General features: G+C 48.4%; 1 protein-coding gene across 3 annotated transcripts in view; it reads left to right on the top strand.

Moving 5' to 3' along the window:
* Nucleotides 1-19,558, top strand: part of lrfn1 (leucine rich repeat and fibronectin type III domain containing 1) — an 86,288-nt gene that overhangs the window by 63,693 nt on the left and 3,037 nt on the right. Inside the window, exons 3-4 of one of the 3 annotated variants that reach the window (XM_030381287.1) lie at nucleotides 2,228-2,348; nucleotides 17,914-19,309. In XM_030381287.1, coding sequence (XP_030237147.1) covers nucleotides 17,934-19,309 — 1,376 coding nt within the window. In that variant the 5' untranslated portion in view covers nucleotides 2,228-2,348; nucleotides 17,914-17,933. Of the gene's footprint in view, nucleotides 1-2,047; nucleotides 2,349-17,913; nucleotides 19,310-19,558 lie in introns of those variants that run through there. The other 2 variants (XM_030381288.1, XM_030381289.1) reach the window with 2 other exon arrangements.

Below are 19,558 nucleotides of genomic sequence, written 5' to 3'. Positions count from 1 at the left end.
AGGGAGGGAGGGAGATTCTCCCTTGTTGTCAGACAGCAGCCTTGCCGGTATCCAGTGTGGCAGGCGTGGAGGAGAGCTGCCTCCTATAGGCGGCCCGGCCCGCCGCCGTCCCCCCCTGGAAGCCCCGGAGCCGGGACGCTTGGCAGGGTGATGGATAATAACTGAACAGAACATGTCCTGTGGCTACGATGGTGCGATGCTGAAGAATTATTTATCCTTTTCACTTCGTATAAGGGGCTTGTGGGTTATTGAGGCCTGCAAACAGGAGAATGGAGAGAGAGGGAATTGAACGAGCGTGGTGATATATTGAAGGGAAAAGCTGTATTGGAGATTAAGGTGGAGGATGAGGACGGGTGGGGGGGGGGGGGGGGGGGGTTGAGATGAACCGTGCCCCCCTCACAGCAGGCCAGGTGATGATGTGATGCAGGTGGACATGCGGACCGAAACCGGGGGAGCTAGCGATCGGAGGGCATGTTGTGTTAGCCCACTAATTCCCGACTTCCTGTGTCATGAGATGACAGGCCGCCATGGCGATGGAAGGCAGCGAAAGAAGAAGAGGCGTGTTTGGTGTTTACCATACGGTTAAAAACCGAGCCATGCATATCGTGACGGCCCCAGGAAAAGATGCGCTCTGAAATTAGCCCAAACACACCTTCGCCTCACTTTCACTCTTCACTTTTTTCCGGCTTTTCTCGTTTTAGTTTTTTTTTCCACCCCAAAACGAAACAGACGTGCCTCCCGCCATGCGAGTAACCGGAACGGACGGCGCTGACGTACCCCCAAAGAAAAAGGTTGCGTCATAAATGCTTCACCGGATGGATGAATAGCAGGCGATGACAGCCCCCCCCCGACCGCCGCCCACAGAAGCGCTTCCTTGAATGCAAATGGACGCCAGAGTCTGAGGAGACCTGAGCGGAGGCTTCTGCGCTCACGCATGACGGCGCCGACCGCGGCCGACCAACCGACGAGGGCGCTATGGTAATCCCCCCCGCTCACGCATCGCAGACCCCCCCCCCCCACGCACCTCCAGCGGAGCGGGGACATGTCTGGGAACTTGTTTTTGAATATTATGGAGGCTGGAGCGAGGGAACCAGCCCCCCAGCCTTGTGACCTTGGCGTTGGCATTGGAAACTTTGTGGATTACGAGGGTGAACGCAGAGACGTAAGGCAGGGAGGTGTAATGAATTGCGGGGAGCATACTGCGCCGGACACGGCGGGGGTATTCATGAGGGTAGCCATGCGTTCTAATCAAGTCCCCGTTTATTTCTCATTAAGTCAATAAGGCCGGCGTGATGTATGTTGAAATGCTGGGGAATGCATTAATCTTCATATCTCTGCGTTCCCCGGTCTCTGAGTTAGGGGGGGGGGGGGTTTGGACGACACGGTGCAGTGTTTTGTTTCCCAAGGACGGTTTTCTAAACGCCGTGGCGTAACGCGATTCATTTTTCATAATGCCCCCTCTTTACACTTTGCCCATCTTCGGAGACAATAATTCGCTGAAATATTAATGACAACACAACACACATTCAAGTTCCGGGTATTATTAGCAACCGCGTGCCTTTAGTTGTTTCTCCCTCGTCTCCCCCCCCCTCCCTGCCTCGGCTGCTGTTTAGCGATCTCCCCGTCTCCTTAATCAGATCAGTGCTCACGTCCCACCCAGATGCCTCCAAGTGGAAAGCGGCGGCAAGCTTTAGTCGATGCGATTACCAACATATGACCGCTCCCTCTTTACTGCGAGCGTCCGCTGTCAGCCATAGACTGAAGCGGGGGGGCTAACACCACCATTGTCTGTATCTGCAGGCCTGACTCCCTGCCCCTCTTACTGACTATGTCTGCAGGCCTACCCCTCTTACTGACTATATCTGCAGGCATACCCCTCTTACTGACTCTATCTGCAGGCCTGACCCCCCTACCCCTCTTACTGACTGTATCTGCAGGCCTGACCCCCCTACCCCTCTTACTGACTGTATCTGCCGGCCTACCCCTCTTACTGACTGTATCTTCAGGCCTAACCTCCTACCCCTCACACTTACTATATCTACAGGCCTGACCGTCAGCTGTCTCTGCAGGCCTAACCCCCCTACCACTCCTACTGAATGTATTTTCTGACTGTGTTGACTGTGTCTCTGTAGGCCTGACCGTCTTACTGACGGTGTCTCTGCAGGCTTAACCCCCCTACCGCTCTTACTGACTGTATTTTCTGACTGTATTGACTGTGTCTCTGTAGGCCTGTGGCCGGTGTTCTCCTATGAAGCCAGCGGGCGTCTCCCTCCCAGAGAGCTGCAGGCGGCCCGCCTGAACAGGAAGCTGATGTGATACCTGAGATGGAGAACCGGGCTTGATATCTGGTGAGTAGGGAGCCGTGCACCTCTTCCTGCCTTTTGTGTTTTTCGTATCACTGGCATCTGCGTCTTCGATCCGCGGCCCAGAAAGCTGCTGTGCTGGCATCGGGCTCTGTTCCTGCAGGGTGCACGGTTACACGGCCTACATTTTATCTTCTGCTCCTTCTCCAAACCTAGATGAGCATAATTGTCGACATGCAAACCTGCAAGACTCTGCACCATCAGCCCTATTTCCACCGAGAGCAGGTGCAATCTCTCAACCGCCCATGTGCAATAAGTGAATTATATAGTAAAAGGTGGTGCATATAGTGTGTTATTGATTTTATGCACTTGTGTCTGCAGAGTGCAGGCAGGCTGATTCTTATAGCGTGCTCATCTAGTGCAGCATACAGTCTACGCTTGTATGCACCCCCCCCCCCCCCCCCCCCCCCCCCCCCCTCCAAACCTGCAGCCAGGACATGTCACTGCACCAACTACACCAATATACGGTTATGACCAACTGTGCTTGCCAGCCACTTGATCCCAACAGGGGGTTTGGAGGGGGGCGGGGGGGGAAGCTAGGGAAGGAGGGAGGGGGGCGTACACCTGATGGTTACGCCACCTGAGCCTTTGAGTTTTTTTTCCCAAATTCAACGCTTGTGCTGTGCAGTGGGTTTGAAGTTGGTGAGAGGGTGTGGTAAGCGCGTGTTGGGGGGGGGAGAGGGAGAGAGAGAGAGAGAGAGAGAGAGAGAGAGAGAGAGAGAGAGAGAGAGTGAGAGAGAGAGAGAGAGAGAGAGAGAGAGAGAGAGAGAGAGAGAGACCTAGTCATGTGGGAGTGGCGTTCCGTGCAGCGCTCTGTACAAAGTAAGATGGAGGCTCCCACTTGGCCTTAGCCTCTACTGGTTGACATGGGACGGCTCTAATTACCCCGCACGTGTGACCGAGTTCTGAGCCCTATGATGGTTCCCCCCCCCCACCCTTTGTACGCTTTTAACGAGCGACGCCTATGAATAACGAGCTACGTCTACGCCTAACGAGGTACATTGAGGCGTGACGAGCAATGTCTACGCTTAACGAGCTACATCTAGGTCTAACGAGCTACGTCAACGAATAGCACGTATACACATAAAGAGCTACGTCTAAGCAATAGAGATACGTCTACGCACAAAGAGCTACGTCCACGCACAAAGAGCTGCGTCTACGCACAAAGAGCTACGTCTACGCACAACGAGTTACCTCTACGCACAACAAGCTATGGCTTGTTATATTGTCTGGCGAGCATAACACTCAAATTAGTTTTAGTTGGTCCATACAAATCTATATGTTTAGCTATATGTTCACAAATAATAAAATAATAATAAAAAACTCCCCAGTTGGTCTTTTTTGAGTTGACAGTGTCTCTAATCATTGCAAAAAATTAGTTTTACTGGAGTGGGCGGGAGGGGGGGAGGGTCAGAAAAGCAGTGGGTAACCTTCTGCCCACTGCTCTTCTCCGGGATCTTATAACCAGGGAACCTGAGCCGCCCTCTGACTGTTTCCTGGGACGGCAGGTAGACGGCTGCAGCACAGAATAAAACATACAGAATATATATACTATTCCATACACTACCCTGGCAGTTTTATTTAAAATGAATACAAGGTAGAGGTATTAGTTTTCTGAGCTGCTGAGCTAAGCGAAAAAATGCCAGTCCATCGGTACCCTGGGAGGTCAAGCTCTTACAAGTGCTCACATACACCCACACAGACATCCCCACACAGACACACGCACACAGACACACACCAACAGACACACCTAAACACACCTAAACACACACACATGCACACACCAACAGACACACCTACACACATGTACACATAAAATATACACACGCCATCTTGCTGTTTTCTTTTACTCACAATCACAAAAGCTCAATATCTGTTTCGTAATCCCAGATGCACTCAAGGTTGACGCGCACACACACACACACACACACACACACACACACACACACACACAAACACACACACACACACACACACACACACACACACACACACACACACACACACACACACACACACACACACACAGGCTGAGTCACTTCCATGTTCTTCTCCTATTCATGACTGAATCACTGTTGATTGACTTTGTATCCATGCACACACACGCGCACACACACATACACACACACACACACACACACACACGCACAGTTCGGGTAATGTATTTATTTTCTACATCCTTGAGGATATTTTTCTTACATATGACTCTTTATATTCTCACTGCAAATCAACAGGAAACGGCCTTATAGAGTTTGTGCTGAATCATTGTACATGCACCATGACAACCATTATCAGATGACGAAATGAGGGACGAGCCTTTGAGGAAAAGTTTCATCAATAATAATTCAGCAACTCTCTTATATCTGTGTTTCCGAACAACCTTATTCCCCAAGACAGACAATGCAAGTGGATGAATGAGAGTCTAGCCTTTCTCTGAGAGAACGAGCGAGCATTAAATTACCAAGATTTGGGCACTTATCTGCTTTAAAACTTTGCTTCCCCGCCGTTGACCTGTGTCCGTAGAAAAACCAAGTGTATGTTTCTTTATAATGCAATCTAGACGTCTGTGTGTATGAATGCCATTCGCCAAAGACACAAAGCTCGCCAGCTTCCGGATGAATAGACAGGTTCTGCTCTCCAAAAGCCTTGATGGAGCGTTGTGCTTCCCAGCGAGACACCAACACACATCCACCGCAGTCACTGACACACATCACCGCCTCGCTAGACGACTGCCAAAGCTATGCTTCCCAAGCAGCCGTCATCCGGTCTCGTCTTTTATTCCAGAGAAATGCACGCATCAGCACCGAGTCAGAGTGCCTCATTGCGACAAGAGGAAGCAGGCTTATGGTCTTGGCTCATGGCCGCCTTTCGTTCTTAAGCTTCACAGCTTCGACTTGACGAAATCAGGGATATTTATTCATCAGGCGTTATTCTTGTAATTAAGGAATTTGTCTTTGAATGGTTTAACCTCTAACAGTTAAACGGTTGATTTTATCAGTCGCAGTTCCTTTTTGTTCATTTATGGAGAAAAAAAAAGTAATCTTCCATGTTCATTAAATGTTATCTACAATTGTTTCGCTTCTTGTAATGCGTTCATTTGAGATCGGGAACCGCAAGGGACAGAAATCCCTTTCCCTGCCACTGGCTCCACAAAACAAGAGACTTGCATGGTGGCGATAACATACCCAATGCCTGCTCTCTTGGACACAAAGGCCGTCATTACTTACCAAGCATACCCTGATTCTGTGTAGCGCCAGCACATCAGTGTGGCGCACACGCTAACATTCACATTCAGGGCATTTATGAGAGGCTTTTATTCAAAGCGATGTAGACACAATCATAAACACATCACACACCGGCGGCGGAGTCAACCATGCAAGGCGACAGCCGGCTTGCCGGGATCATTTAGGGCCAGGTGCTTTGCTTAGGGACGCGTCAACACTTTGCTAGAAGGAGCCAGGGATCAAACTAGCAACCTTCGGGGTTAAAAGTCAACCTGTTCTACCTCCTGAGCTAAGCCGACCCTGCCTGCTAACGAAACCACCAGCAAGCGTTCCTGGGGGGGGGGGTCACGGGCTTAAGCGCCTCGGTCCATCCGCGCCCCTCCGCACCGGACCTCCATCGGGGTTCTGTTCGCTGGAACCGTGCCCCCACACACAGCGTCCCATGGGGGGCTGGGTTAGCCAGCCGGCAGTGCCTGAGCAGCCTCCTCTACCGCTATGGTTAGGAGCCACCGGTGCGACCAACCAAGGAGCCAACCCCCAGCCAGAGAGGAGAGAGGATCTTCTCCTCCGCTTGCATCACCGTGGAGACCGTCTGCGAGGGTGCTTGAGATGAGGCTCACGTCCACGCTGTTGCCCTGATTTGCATCGGATCACCGGCGGGTGGGAGGGAGGCTGTGAGGAAGAGGAGGGCTTGTAAACGAGGCAGGGTTGTGATAAGTGTTGCTGGCAGCATGATGAGCTGCCTGTGATGCAGGGTTATAGATGGGGGGGGACGGGCAGAATGATGTTTAAGCAACAGGAAGGTGGCTGTTGCTTTTCTTCCTCTCTGTTCAGGAGGCCAAATTGTAGGGGGGCATTATGGAAGTGTAGTAGGCCTACCTAGTAGAGTTGTGTGGGCCGCACGTACGGTTTGTGAAGAAATGTTAAAGGAAATGTGTGCGTCCTCAGTCGAGATTTGATCATTTGATTGGATTCGGGCGTAATGGTTGACAACCAAAAGAGAAAATAATGGAACAGCCTAATCCATCCATCCGCTCTTTTTTCCGACTGAACATGCCGAGACGCTTTGAGGGACACAGATACGATCCGACAGATGAAAACGTTGTTTTAAATCGCTGTGAAGCCTTAGCGACACATTCGGTGCCAGGGAATGTGCCAAGATCTTAATACTCTTCCGATGCTCAGGAAACGTATAATATACTTTCTGTGGAGAAAAGACACAGCTCAGCAACCTCCACAATAGGTTTGTAGTTCCACGGGCGCAGAACACCTCCACGGAGATGGAGAACTTCAAGGAAACGTAATTTTCCTGTTCAGAAGAGTGGTTGAAGTTGCCCTACATATTATGCATTCCCTCTTATGAATTATCTAACATGTTCCGTTTTAACATTGAGGAGGAAATAACGGTGCTACTGTAGTTTAGGATCAGGCTTCAGTTGTTGGAGAAATTAAATATGTATTTTCCTGCGGCAACGCAGGAATGTTTCGCAGCAGCTAAGGGGAGTTAAGGAGTCAATCACTGGCCATCAGCTCCTACTTTACAGCCACAGTGTTAATGTTCCCCATGCGGATACAAAACAGTCGGGAAAGGAATGCTACCAGGCTAAATGTAGTCTGAATTGAATATTGGAATTTCAATTATATGGACTGGTCCAAGGTCTCTCCTTGATTGTCAAGTGGTTGTTTTCGTCATTTTTAAAAGTAAGTAAGTCAACCGTATGGCTAGAAAGATGTAAGTGGTGTATTTTGGTTGAACTAGGAAGGCCTCAATATGTCATTACTGCTTGTTACTGTGCAAAGGGTTAAGCCATTCATTTGTCAAACAAACATTTGCATTTTTGAGTTTGATATACTATGTATATACGTATACTACACAGATTTCAATTACAAAATATCTAAATCCATGAATGGGACCAAAGAGTTCATATTATATTATGATAGGGCCACAGTTATAGGTCATAATACATTATTTCTAATCTAATTTATTGAAAACAATTATGTGTTCCCATCAGTCAAATCATTCCCTTACATTAATTAGTGTTAAAAAAATTAATATAATAATGGCTTTGCGAGATTAGATTTCACGACTTAGTGTTGTTTCCTGATTGTCTCTTAAAAAAATAATAATAATCATGCTAAATCTTTTCCTCATTCGAATTCTCCTGCAGTATATCAATTACCACCATCCCCACAGAGTGTCTGCGTTGATTTGTCCGCGAGTTTTACGGTCGTTTAATGTTTGAAGGAGCTATACTTTCTCCATTCTTGGCCTCGCGATAAGAATAATGTGTTTCATTAAATTGTACAAATTGCGGTTTAATCAGCCTAATTGTAATGAATTTGAAAAATGAACGGACAGACGTTTTATTCCCCCTTAGCGACGCAGACCTGCGGCCTCTGCTGCTGCAGCGACCATGTCTGCCCATGCTTGAAAGGATTTATGAACTTATTTAGGAGGCTGTGTGTGTGTGTGTGGCTGTTGACATTGACCTGATTTTAATGGAATCGACCAATAACCCTGACTGGGCTGTGAAGACGCGACGGATCTGGAAGCGCTTCACTAAATCAGCTTTATGAGCCTTTAAGGTTTGCCACATGCAGATAAGGAACATAAAGGGTTTTTATAAGGCCACGTTCTCAGGGTGGGGGTCGGTGAAGGGCCTCATTCCCAGGAAACAGAGTGGGTCTCCCATATTCTTTTATTAAGACTCTCATCATATGAAGCCGTGGCCTGTCCTGTTTGATCGGGTCCCATAATTGATGATGAGATGCCGTTTTATTGATTCCTAAAGAAAGCTCACAGAAAGCATCCAAGTCGCTCTCTCCTGCTCCCTCCCTGTAAATCTGTATGGATCTATGGAACATTGGAATGGCCGACAGATGTGTAGTATGTCAAGGTTGCACATCAACCAACCTCAGCCCCACCGGTGTGGTAAATGACAACGCTTCAGCATGTGGGCGGCATTTGGCTCTGGAGGTAGAGCGGGTTGGATGGTAAGCGGAAGGTTGCTAGTTCGATCCCCGGCCTCTCCTAGCTGATTGTCGGTGTCCCTGAGCAAGGCACCTCACCCTGAATGCTCTGGACGATCTGGCTTTCGCCTTGCGTGGTTGACACCGCCGTCAATGTGTGAATGTGTGCATGATTGGGTGAATGTGAGGCAATATTGTAAAGTGCTTTGAGTGGCCACTGGTTCGAAAAGCGCTACATAAATGCGGTCCATTTACTTCAGTGTTTTGGTGTGGTGATTCACCTGGCATCCTACCACCATGGAGGACTACATGGATTGATGATCTCAATCATCAATTAGGATCAAATTATCTCAATGAGATAATGCAGGTGAGCTGAGACTGAATGGAGAGGCCAGTGCTTCTGCACGATAAGCCAGTCTAAGTTCCATGGCCCATCAAGTATCAATACAATGTGAGTTTGATGGATAGATTGATCTAACCATTGTACCCCCAGAATAATTTTACAATCACAGTTAGGGCCTTTAGCAGATGCTTTTATCCAAAGCGACTTACAATAAGTACATTTGTCAGAAGAGAGAGATATAACAATATATCACTGTCCGTAAAATAAGAATGTTCAAAGAAGTGGCCAAGGGCCAAGCACTAACAATCGCTAGGTTAACCAATTCCCCGTATACAACAAAGATAGCTAGGATAAGATACTACACAATGCTAGTACTATTTTTAAGTGCAAGGACGCACAACCTACAATAAGTGTGTACATTAAGTGAGTCCCACCAGTATGGCTCCAGTACCCCTTCATTGACACCAAACCAGATATCTTCTTCCAATACTGAAAAATATACCTCTATATTATTATCAAACTATTATATTGACAGAGGAGTTTAATCTGGAACAAGGTGAGGTCTTCTGCTATTTCTGTTCTTGCCTTTATCGATCCGCAACACACATTAAAATGACCCCCTGGAAGCTGCCCCCTACCCCCCTGCAGGCCGGGCTGTGTAGCCCTGGTTTGGAGCACTGATATATATGGTGTTATTATATATGGTCATCCTCCCTCCATATTATTTATGGAGGGAGGATCCGGTTTGATAACTAGATCCCAGAGTCTGTGGAGATGAATGTGTGAGCTGCATCAAAGGGCCTCAGCAGTAACTTAAAGGGAACGTGTAGCTAGGAACAGGTAATTGCCTCCTTAACGTTTCACAGGGGATTTAGCCTTTGGGTGATGATAAATAGTTAATCGAATTGGTGATGTTAAACATTCGTGCTCACACTTGAATAAATAAGCCAATATATTTGATTGTGGAGAGATGTGCAGGGAGAATACATGTTTGTGGTGAAGTACACCCTGTTCTTTGTGTAGTGTCACACATAGAACATTTATTGGCTATTTAGTGTAAAGGAACCGAATCCATGTACAATACGCCGGCTTCCCTTTTGAAATACAACTCCATTTCTTGACACATTAGCATTAACAATATATAAATGCCAGAAATAGCGTTTGTCACGTTTCAGCTAAACATATAATTGAAACATAGCTTGTATATCACATGATATAGGTCTGCTTTGATATACTTCCAAGCTGATTCCAAGGAGGGATCCCCCACTCTGCGTTCCTTCTCATGATTTCTTCCTTGCTAATCAAGGGAGTTTTAACTTGCCCTCTGGGGGGCTAGGATCAGGGAGCCATCATGCATATATGTTACGTCCTTTGAGACTGTACCTTTGATTAAGGGCTATACTGAATTGATGTGTTTGTGTCCGATCATAACCTCCATCCCAGGCCCAAAGAGCAAAGCACAAAATGGGAATAACCTTTACAGCCATTCAAAGCATTCTGTGAGTATGTTTAAAACCAGCAGAGAGAGGACAAACACATTAACATAGGACTGGCAGTAGCAGGCTATAGCATATAAAAACAATAATGTAAGTAAATAGACCTGAGGCTTCGTAAGCACCTGACTGCAGCTGTTACACTCACTTTCTGCTTTTTGCTTTTATACTTTATGCTATTTTTGTTTTGGAATATATTAGGGCCTTTTTTTGAGAATATGTGGACAGTATTTTCCCTCAGCAGCCTAGTTTTCTATGAATAAATGCTGCTGTTTTTTTGCTATGACCTACTGTATAACGGTGGATCGGGATGTGGTGCAGCGTGATGTGGATAGAGCTGAAAGTAGACGGAAGTAGAAACGATTCAAGATCGAGTCTGTCGCCGCAAAAATCATTTGTTTGTTTCACCATGGGGGGAAAATAAATTGTGTACACAGACATATTCCCATTCCTGATGCCATTAGAAATGCGATTCCAGATGATTCCATTACTTTATTGACGTGACGCTGATGGCCCGCATTACACTCTGGTTCCGGCGCTCCAAACGTTCCCGTGACATATGAAGAAGGAAAGGTTATCAATTATTCTGTTCCCTCCATTCATCCAGGCAAGAAACGGCGGAGGCAACACCCATCAGAACGCGTGCGTCAGAGTGTTATCTGGAACACAAAACAGGACTTCGATAATTACTTCATGAATCATTTAGCACTATGATCACCGGGGCCAATTCCCAGGATAAATTTCAACAACAACGACAACAAAAAAAGGCCTAGAACGACTCGCGGACGTGCGTGTATCGGAGCCGTAATTGATTAGATTTTACAGGAAAAGGACGTATGCAATTTCAAGCAGCTATTAGACCTTGGTCAATGGGCTTATTGATTTTAAAGGGCGTGACATAGTCAATTTTCATTACATAATGCATGCCTTTGCATTGGGACGGTGTGGAAGATGAAATCAACGATGTAACATCACAGATGCTGCAGTGGGCGACATGTGGCTCAGGAATTAGAGCGGGTGGGCCGGTAACCGGAAGGTTGCGAGGTCGATCCCCAGATCCCCGGGTGTCAAGGTTCCCTGAGCAAGACAATTCACCTTGACTCCTCCCGACGAGCCGGCTGTCGCCTTGCATTCATATGCCGTCGCTGTATGAATGTGTGCATGAATGGCTGAATCTTAGGAAAAATTGTACAGCGCTTCAAGTTGGAAAAGCGCTATATAAATGCAGTCCATTTACCATTGACAGATTTGAATAAGTGCACCAAAGGCACAAATCCACTTTTGTCCTCTTCTATACAGGATGCACAACTTTATGTTACATCTTTATGTTACATCCTGGCTGTGATTAACGGTCTCAGCCTGTCTTTCACAACTTTATGATACATCCTGTGATTAACCCTTTGTAATGAAGCCCTGTCACCAGAACACAACGGGAAAGGCTTTCCCAGGCCCTCTCGCCAATCGTCTGGCCTAACTTGACGTCATATATGATTATTGTTATCAAGTGTTGACAAAATGCAGCGCTCCCTAGCTTCCCGAAAGCAAGTCCCCCCCCCCCCCCCACACACTAAATTACTAGCCATAATGGATTTGGCACACCTGCTACCAGACAGCTTTCTGTAGACAGCCTTTCCGAGCGTGACGCTTTCATTTGCAACACAATTAGGCGGGTATATGTTCACCTTTTATCAAGACAGTGATATCGGCTAAGCCCCCCTGTAATGAAGTTCTGGGGGTTTCTGGAGGGAGCCCGTGCCGGTGGGGAGGACGGCGGCTGGTTCGGAGAGGTCTTCTTCTGTGGTGCGGTCGACAGAATAACAATGAGCAATTACTCCCAGTATTCCTTCCTACCCACATCCCTCTGACATGAAACCCGGTCTCAGCCTGTAATCACGTGACCGACACGGATGGCGCTCTCCAATGTAAAAGAACCCCGTTGGTGTGCGCTGTCTTTCACTGAAACAATATCTATGCAACCGTTTTTTTGCCGTCGTGGCTATATTGAATTCGAACAGTAATTCATTGCGAGGGCTCTGTCGATGAGTCATCACACGTGTCAACAAGTCCACCCCCTTACATTCGCAATCGCTATTCGGGAAAAAGGCTATTTGTATGAGAGAATGTCGATTTCAGTTTTCAACATTGTTCCTTTTTAGTATTTTATTTAATAATGGCTTTAATTGAAAGGTCGAAATGCAAAGCTGCCATTCCTTGTTTTGGTCGGATGTAATTATAAAAATTCAAATGGCCGCCCTCTATTTACCCACGAAGGTATCGCTGTCCCCTACCCGGTGGGAGTGAAATTCCCCCGGGGCTGGAGAGCAAGCAGTTAGTGCTGACTTGGTGGCGGACTGGGCTGACTCTTGTGAACTGAAACTGTCAATAATTATGCCCGTTCGCAGACAAGAGTCACACTGCGGCGTCTTAGCAGTTCACCGGCAGCTGCACCTAATTGGAATTTATCTTCGTCTGACAGAGTCGTGTCGGAAAATATATCCTTACATTGCTCTCTAAGTGCGGGATGGTACACACGCACATACACACGGACACACATGCACACAAAGAGACACACACACCCACACAGAGACATATAGGCACACACACACACACGCTTTTGAACAATATATCTATTTAAAGACAGCTAGCTCATACAATGAAAGTGTGGGGGGGATTGATTTGATGTAAAGGGGTTAACGGAATCTCATTGGATCCTATATACATACAGATATACTGGTTTCTCAGCGTTAATTGAATATCGTTTCATGGTTGTTGGTTAACTCTCCTTTGAAGACGCCCTGGGGAATTACGCTGGGCTAATTAACAGCCATCGGTCTGTAGATATAGAAGTAGTTAAGTAAAGATTACTTTAGGCCGATATGTTTGTGTGTTTGTATTTCTTCATACGTATCTTATACGAAGAGACTTTGAAAGCGAAGAAAATAGAATTCTCTCACGTCGACAATTCATTAAAAAAGTTCCTCCCTTTAAATTGGTTTTAGGTTATCTGCGTTGGTAACAGAGAGAGAGGCGCTGGTGTCTGAGAGCGGCATTAATCACTGGCCCTACCCCTCTGCCCGCTGTTCTATCTGTTCTCTTCGCCAGCCTGCCACCACCAGGTTAGTCACTTCCAGTGGGTGGCACGCTACGAAATAGCTTCTGAATCTGTTGAATCCTTCAGAGAGATGATGTCTGGTTCCCCCCCTCTCTGGGGCTGTAGCTCCAACGCAACGACACACACACACACACACGACACACACACATGCTGTAGGGACCGGGCGTCTGAGCAGAGCGGGTTCAAACACAGCCAGGGGTGTTTCTAGGTATCTGAGGCATCCGGGGCTTAGCCCGGCAAATTTTGTATGCTTTAGCACGTACTTGACTTTTTACTTTCTTTCTCTGCAATTGCTTTTCTTCATTCCCTGTTGCTCTCTGACTGTTTCGTGTTCCATTCTTTGGGCTTCTGTCCTTTGAGCATAAGTGGGTACCTCCTTGGTCTGACTTGAGCGAACCGGTCAATGCCCTCACCATGCTCTAAGAATTACTGACAGATAATAAAGACATGGGGAAATCTAGAGCTTGTGCTTACAACTTACCTGTTGTAAACACTGAGGTAAACGAGGGGCGTTCAAGGGCCGTCGGAAAGTAGATTATTTCTTTCTTTTTTTTACAAAAAAATAAGATTTGGGGCTTTAGCCCCGAATAAAACAGCCTAGTGACGCCACTGAACACTGCCCCCCTTTTTTCAACGTGAAGAGGTTTCAAATCCTGCAGGTATAAACGTGACGTAAATCCACGGGAATGTTGAAGACAGCTCCCTCAGAGTGTAATCACGCACCCCAGACGCCTCTCTGGAGAAATAGAGATGAAGAGACGAGACGGCGTCTCCGTCCCTCCTCATCTCGGCCTTATCGCCGTCCGGACCGGCCACTCTTTCTCTTCCCTTAATGCCGTTCAAAGGTCTTTCATTCTATGACTGAGTTGCCGTGGCAACAATGCTTTTCTCTTTTTTTCTTGTCTTCCTCGCCTGCCTTGAGATGCTGAGGGATCAATAAAGTATCCCCAGCGGTGTGGCGGGAAACGCTCTGGCGCAGACGCCGGTCCTACTGGAAGGCCGGGGGCTGGCTTGGGCGGCCTAGTTAGCATCTGAGTGCTACAGTAATGCAATAAGGGGAAAGGATAATTGTGGCTAATGCTAGCGACCGTGATAACACTAGCGCGCTGCGTTTCGCGGCGGGATTAGAGATGCAGCTGTTGGATGGGGTTGCTTCTCTTTGCTTGTCTCAGCAGCCTGAGATATGACCGCTGTTTCTCTAGCCTACTTTTACCGTGATGCAACCCCCAGCTCCTCGAGAAAAGAAGAGTGGGCAAATCAATTTGGACAAGCAATGCGCTCCGACTCGCCCGCAATAAAGTGGTTCTCTGAATAAATACATGTTTTTATTTCCCTGGAGTCGGGATATTTCCTCACCTTTTTCTTTTTTATTGTGTGAGGAGAAAAAAAAACATTTGTTTTTTTATTGCCCTTGTGATTGTTTAGATTGATTTAAGTGAGGGAATTTGAAAAGATGGAGGCTTTCAGAAACAGAGGGATAATTCATAGAGCTTAAAGTCAAGATGACCAGAGCGAGAGTCCACTTGGCGTTCAGAGGGCCAGGGTGCAGTTTGGAAACTGAGGCGTTTAATGTGATTGCTTCCTTGTGATGCGGAAAACCCCCGTGGCGGCACCTGGCTCAGGAGGTAGAGCGGGTTGGCTTGTAACCGGAAGGTTGCTAGTTCGATCCCCGGCTCCTCCTAGCTGAGTGTCGATGTATTCCTGAGCATGGCACCTCACCCTACCTGCTGCCGGGGAGCTGGCTGTAGCCTTGCATGGTTGACACCGCCGTCGGTGTGTGAATGTAGGTGTGAATGTGTGTATGAATGGGTGAATGTTAGGCGATATTATAAAGCACTTTGTGTAGCCACTGGTAGAAAAACGCTGAGTAAATGCAATCCATTAACCATTCACCGCGGCACAGTCCCTTTCACCCCCGCAGCATCGTTCTGCTAGACAGAGCGGCAGCGTCCTGTGGCGGCTCTGGTGTCGACTCCCACCCAGCTGGTTCCCGGCTCCATCCCCTGTGTCCGTATGTCCCGGGGCTAGGCGTCGGGTCCCCTAACGTCCTCCAGTTCCTCAGACCATGTCTCATCCTACCAGCTCTAGTCACATCGGACAAAGAACCTTCTAAATAGTAATGAAGGGTGTTGAGTGGCTTGAAACTCCTGAAACACTTTTATGGGTGATTATTTATTCGTTTTTTTGTAGCCGACACATCAAGCGGACACTTTCTTCTGCAACGATTCAAGTGACTTCAGATGCTTTTAAGCAGCTGCTGGGCCTCTTGTTCATGGAGGGACAGAGAGAGATGGGGTCTCCTGCCTCTCTGGCTTGGTTCCCAGTAGGGGTGGAACCAAATATCGATACAGCAATATATCATCGCCCTTCTTCATGCGATACGAGAATACGCAATACGCTTGGGCCAAATATCGCTACTTTTATTAATAAAATATCGCGCATTAAACAGATTTCCCTGCTCCCAGCGTCGTTACTTCATTCCTCCTATTTTTTTTACATTAGTTCTGTCTAACTAAAAAATTGGTTCGGACCATGAATAAAGGCACTTTATCCTTTTACGGTCATTTTTTGTATTTATCGTTCGACATATATCGTGATGCATCTTTATAGCATTGTCTAACAATGTATTGATTATCCTAGAATCGCTGTATCGCGATATTATCGGTATCGCGGGCCACGTATCGGCCACGTATATATATATATATATGTATATGTATGTATGTGTGTATATATCTATATATGTATATGTGTATGTATGTATGTATGTATATATATGTATATATATATCTATAGTTCACGTGTAAGCAATCAAGATGGCTGCCGTGGAGTGGAATAGTACCGAGCGGCATGGCAACCGTGGCCCCTCGTCACCGGGGTCCCTCCGGCTGAGGCGTGTGTGTGTGTGTGTGTGTGTGTGTGTGTGTGTGTGTGTGTGTGTGTGTGTGTGTGTGTGTGTGTGTGTGTGTGTGTGTGTGTGTGTGTGTGTGTGTGTGTGTGTGTGTGCCCTATCTGGTGGACTGGCGCTCAATTCCTTCAAATGGATTCTGGGTGCTTCTGAACATCCCGCTCATATCCTCAAAGTCATCCTCATCCAATATTATCTTTATCCATGCCTTCTTACCCCGACGTCTCCTCCACCCCCCCCCCCCCCCCCCCCGACTCCTCCGTACCTGCTCGCGGTGATTTACATGACGGCATCGTGTCTTGTTTTACACTACATTTCCTAAGCTTACGGGAAGGAGAAGGCCAGCAAAGGTCATCGAATTCCTTGAGCGCGTTGCTGACAAGAGGGCTTTCCTGTTCCTCCCTTGATTCTCCACGCTGGCGTGAACCCTGGCTCCCATTAAAACACACACACGTACACAAGGGCACACACACACATACACATGCTTACAAACAGAATCGCACAAACATACGGACACACAGGCGCGCGAGGATACACAGTACATACACACACACGCGCGCATAAAGACAAACGCACACACACACCCACACAAAGACACAGACACAAACACACACAGACACAAACACACAGACAAAGAAACACACACAGACACATGCACACAAAGAAACACACACACACACACACACACCCCAAAGACACACAAACAAACACACACACAGGCACAAAGACGAACACATACACAGAGACACACACACATAAAACATCACGCTCTAGTTGGAGCGTGTGACGACGAAGATAGGTGCTTGGTATTGTCTTAATATAGAAAGGCGGTGCGTTGTGTGTTTTTCAACGCGTTAAATTGGGTTCAGCAGTGATGTTTCTGCGGCCTGGGACGCTATCGATGCTGTAATCATCCTCAAATGATTTTCATCCCGGTGTTCCGGAGAGGATTCCAAATTCCGAATGGTGCCATCCCATTATGGTTCAAAAATAAAAATCACTGTTTCATCGTGCCCATATTTCTACCTCGCACATTAGCATAGCCGAGCATACACATACTTCACACCTGAACCTATATACGTTCTGTAAGAATACAGACACGATTGTCATACCGTCCACATTACCATGCAATATATGCTAGTAATAATGGACTACATGGGACTCTAAATGAGTATTACTTCTAACATAAGTTGAATTACCTTTTTATTGATTTGCCTCCTGATCGATTATCGTTCATACGTTTATGTGTGTTATGTTGCATCTCAACAACGACAGGCCATCGCACATCACCATACATAATAATAATAATATTAATAATAATAATAATAATAATAATTTGATTTGAAGGTGCATTTCTTGGCACCGTACAAAGGTACACAAAAGTCATTAGAAAAAAATATACAACAATAAGAAAGAGATAATTAACATGATCAAGAACCGTGTACAGGAACCATTTAATCTAATCTAATCCCCCCCCTTCTCTGTCTTCTCCCCCGGCTCCAGGATCGGCCATCTTCCCCACAATGGAGCGTGTGGTTCTGTGCATGCTGCTGTGTGCAGCCCTAGCGAGGGGCTACAGCTGTCCCGGCCGCTGCATCTGCCAGCACCAGTCCCCCACGCTCACCTTGCTCTGCGCCAAGACGGGCCTGCTGTTCGTCCCGCCCACCATCGACCGCAAGACGGTGGAGCTGCGGCTCACCGACAACTTCATCACCGTAATCCGCAAGAAGGACTTTGTCAACATGACCAGCCTGGTGCACCTCACGCTGTCCCGCAACACCATCAGCCAGATCACCCCGCACGCCTTCCTCGGGCTTCGCTCGCTACGGGCGCTGCACATGGACGGCAACCGCCTCAGCGCCCTCAAGAGCGACCACTTCAAGGGGCTGGTCAACCTGCGCCATCTAATCCTGGGGAACAACCAGATCCACCTGGTGGCGCCCACCTCATTCGACGAGTTTGTGGGCACCATCGAGGACCTGGACCTGTCCAACAACAACCTGAGGACCCTGCCCTGGGAGGCCATCGGCCGCATGACCAACATCAACACCCTGACGCTGGACCACAACCTCATCGACCACATCGGGGCGGGCACCTTCACGCTGCTCACCAAGCTGGTGCGTCTGGACATGACCTCCAACCGGCTGCAGAAGCTGCCGCCTGACAGCCTGTTCCAGCACGCCCAGGTGCTGTCGGACGCCAAGGGCTCCAACCCCTCGTCGCTGGCCGTCAGCTTCGGCGGGAACCCGCTGCACTGCAACTGCGAGCTGCTGTGGCTGCGGCGGCTGACGCGGGAGGACGACCTGGAGACCTGCGCCTCGCCGGAGCACCTGATGGACAAGTACTTCTGGTCCATCCAGGAAGAGGAGTTCATCTGCGAGCCACCCCTCATCACCAAGCACCTGGCAACCAAGCCGCACGTGATGGAGGGCCAGGGGGTGACGCTCAAGTGCAAGGCCATGGGAGACCCCGACCCCGAGATCCATTGGCGCTCGCCCGACGGCAAGCTGGTGCAAAACAACTCGCGCACGGTGCTGTACGACAACGGCACGCTGGACGTGCTCATCACCACGCTGAAGGATAGCGGCGCCTTCAGCTGCGTGGCGTCCAACGCGGCGGGCATCGCCACGGCCGCCGTGGAGATCAACATGATCCCGCTGCCGCTGCTGGTCAACAACACGGGCCACATGCGCGAGGACCCCGGCCTCTCCGACATCACCACCTCGGCCAAGTCGGGCAATGACACCAAGGGCCAGGAAAAGCAGGACCGGCGCGTGGTGGTGGCGGAGCTCACCTCCTCCTCCGCGGTGATCCGCTGGCCCTCCGAGCGACACATCCCCGGGATCAGGATGTACCAGATCCAGTACAACAGCACGGCCGACGAGACGCTGGTGTACAGGTGAGAGGAGGAGGAGGAGGGGGGGGCGGGGGGATGAGAGGAGGAGGGGGGAGGAGGGAGGGGGGAGGAGGGGGGAAGGAGGGAGGGAGGAGGAGGGGGGGAGGTGGAGGTTGAGGAGGGAGGGGGGGAGGAGGTGGAGGTTGAGGAGGGAGGGGGAGGAGGGGGTGGAGAGAGGGATAGGAAGAGGAGGAGAGAGAAGGAGAAAGGTATAGGAGGAGGGAGAGGGAAAAGGGTTTAGGAGGAGGAGGA

This window comes from Gadus morhua, chromosome 16 (assembly GCF_902167405.1).
Source record: "Gadus morhua chromosome 16, gadMor3.0, whole genome shotgun sequence".
NCBI lineage: Eukaryota > Metazoa > Chordata > Actinopteri > Gadiformes > Gadidae > Gadus > Gadus morhua.
Note: the sequence above shows the minus strand (reverse complement) of the source record. Positions and strands in the feature narration are given on the sequence as shown.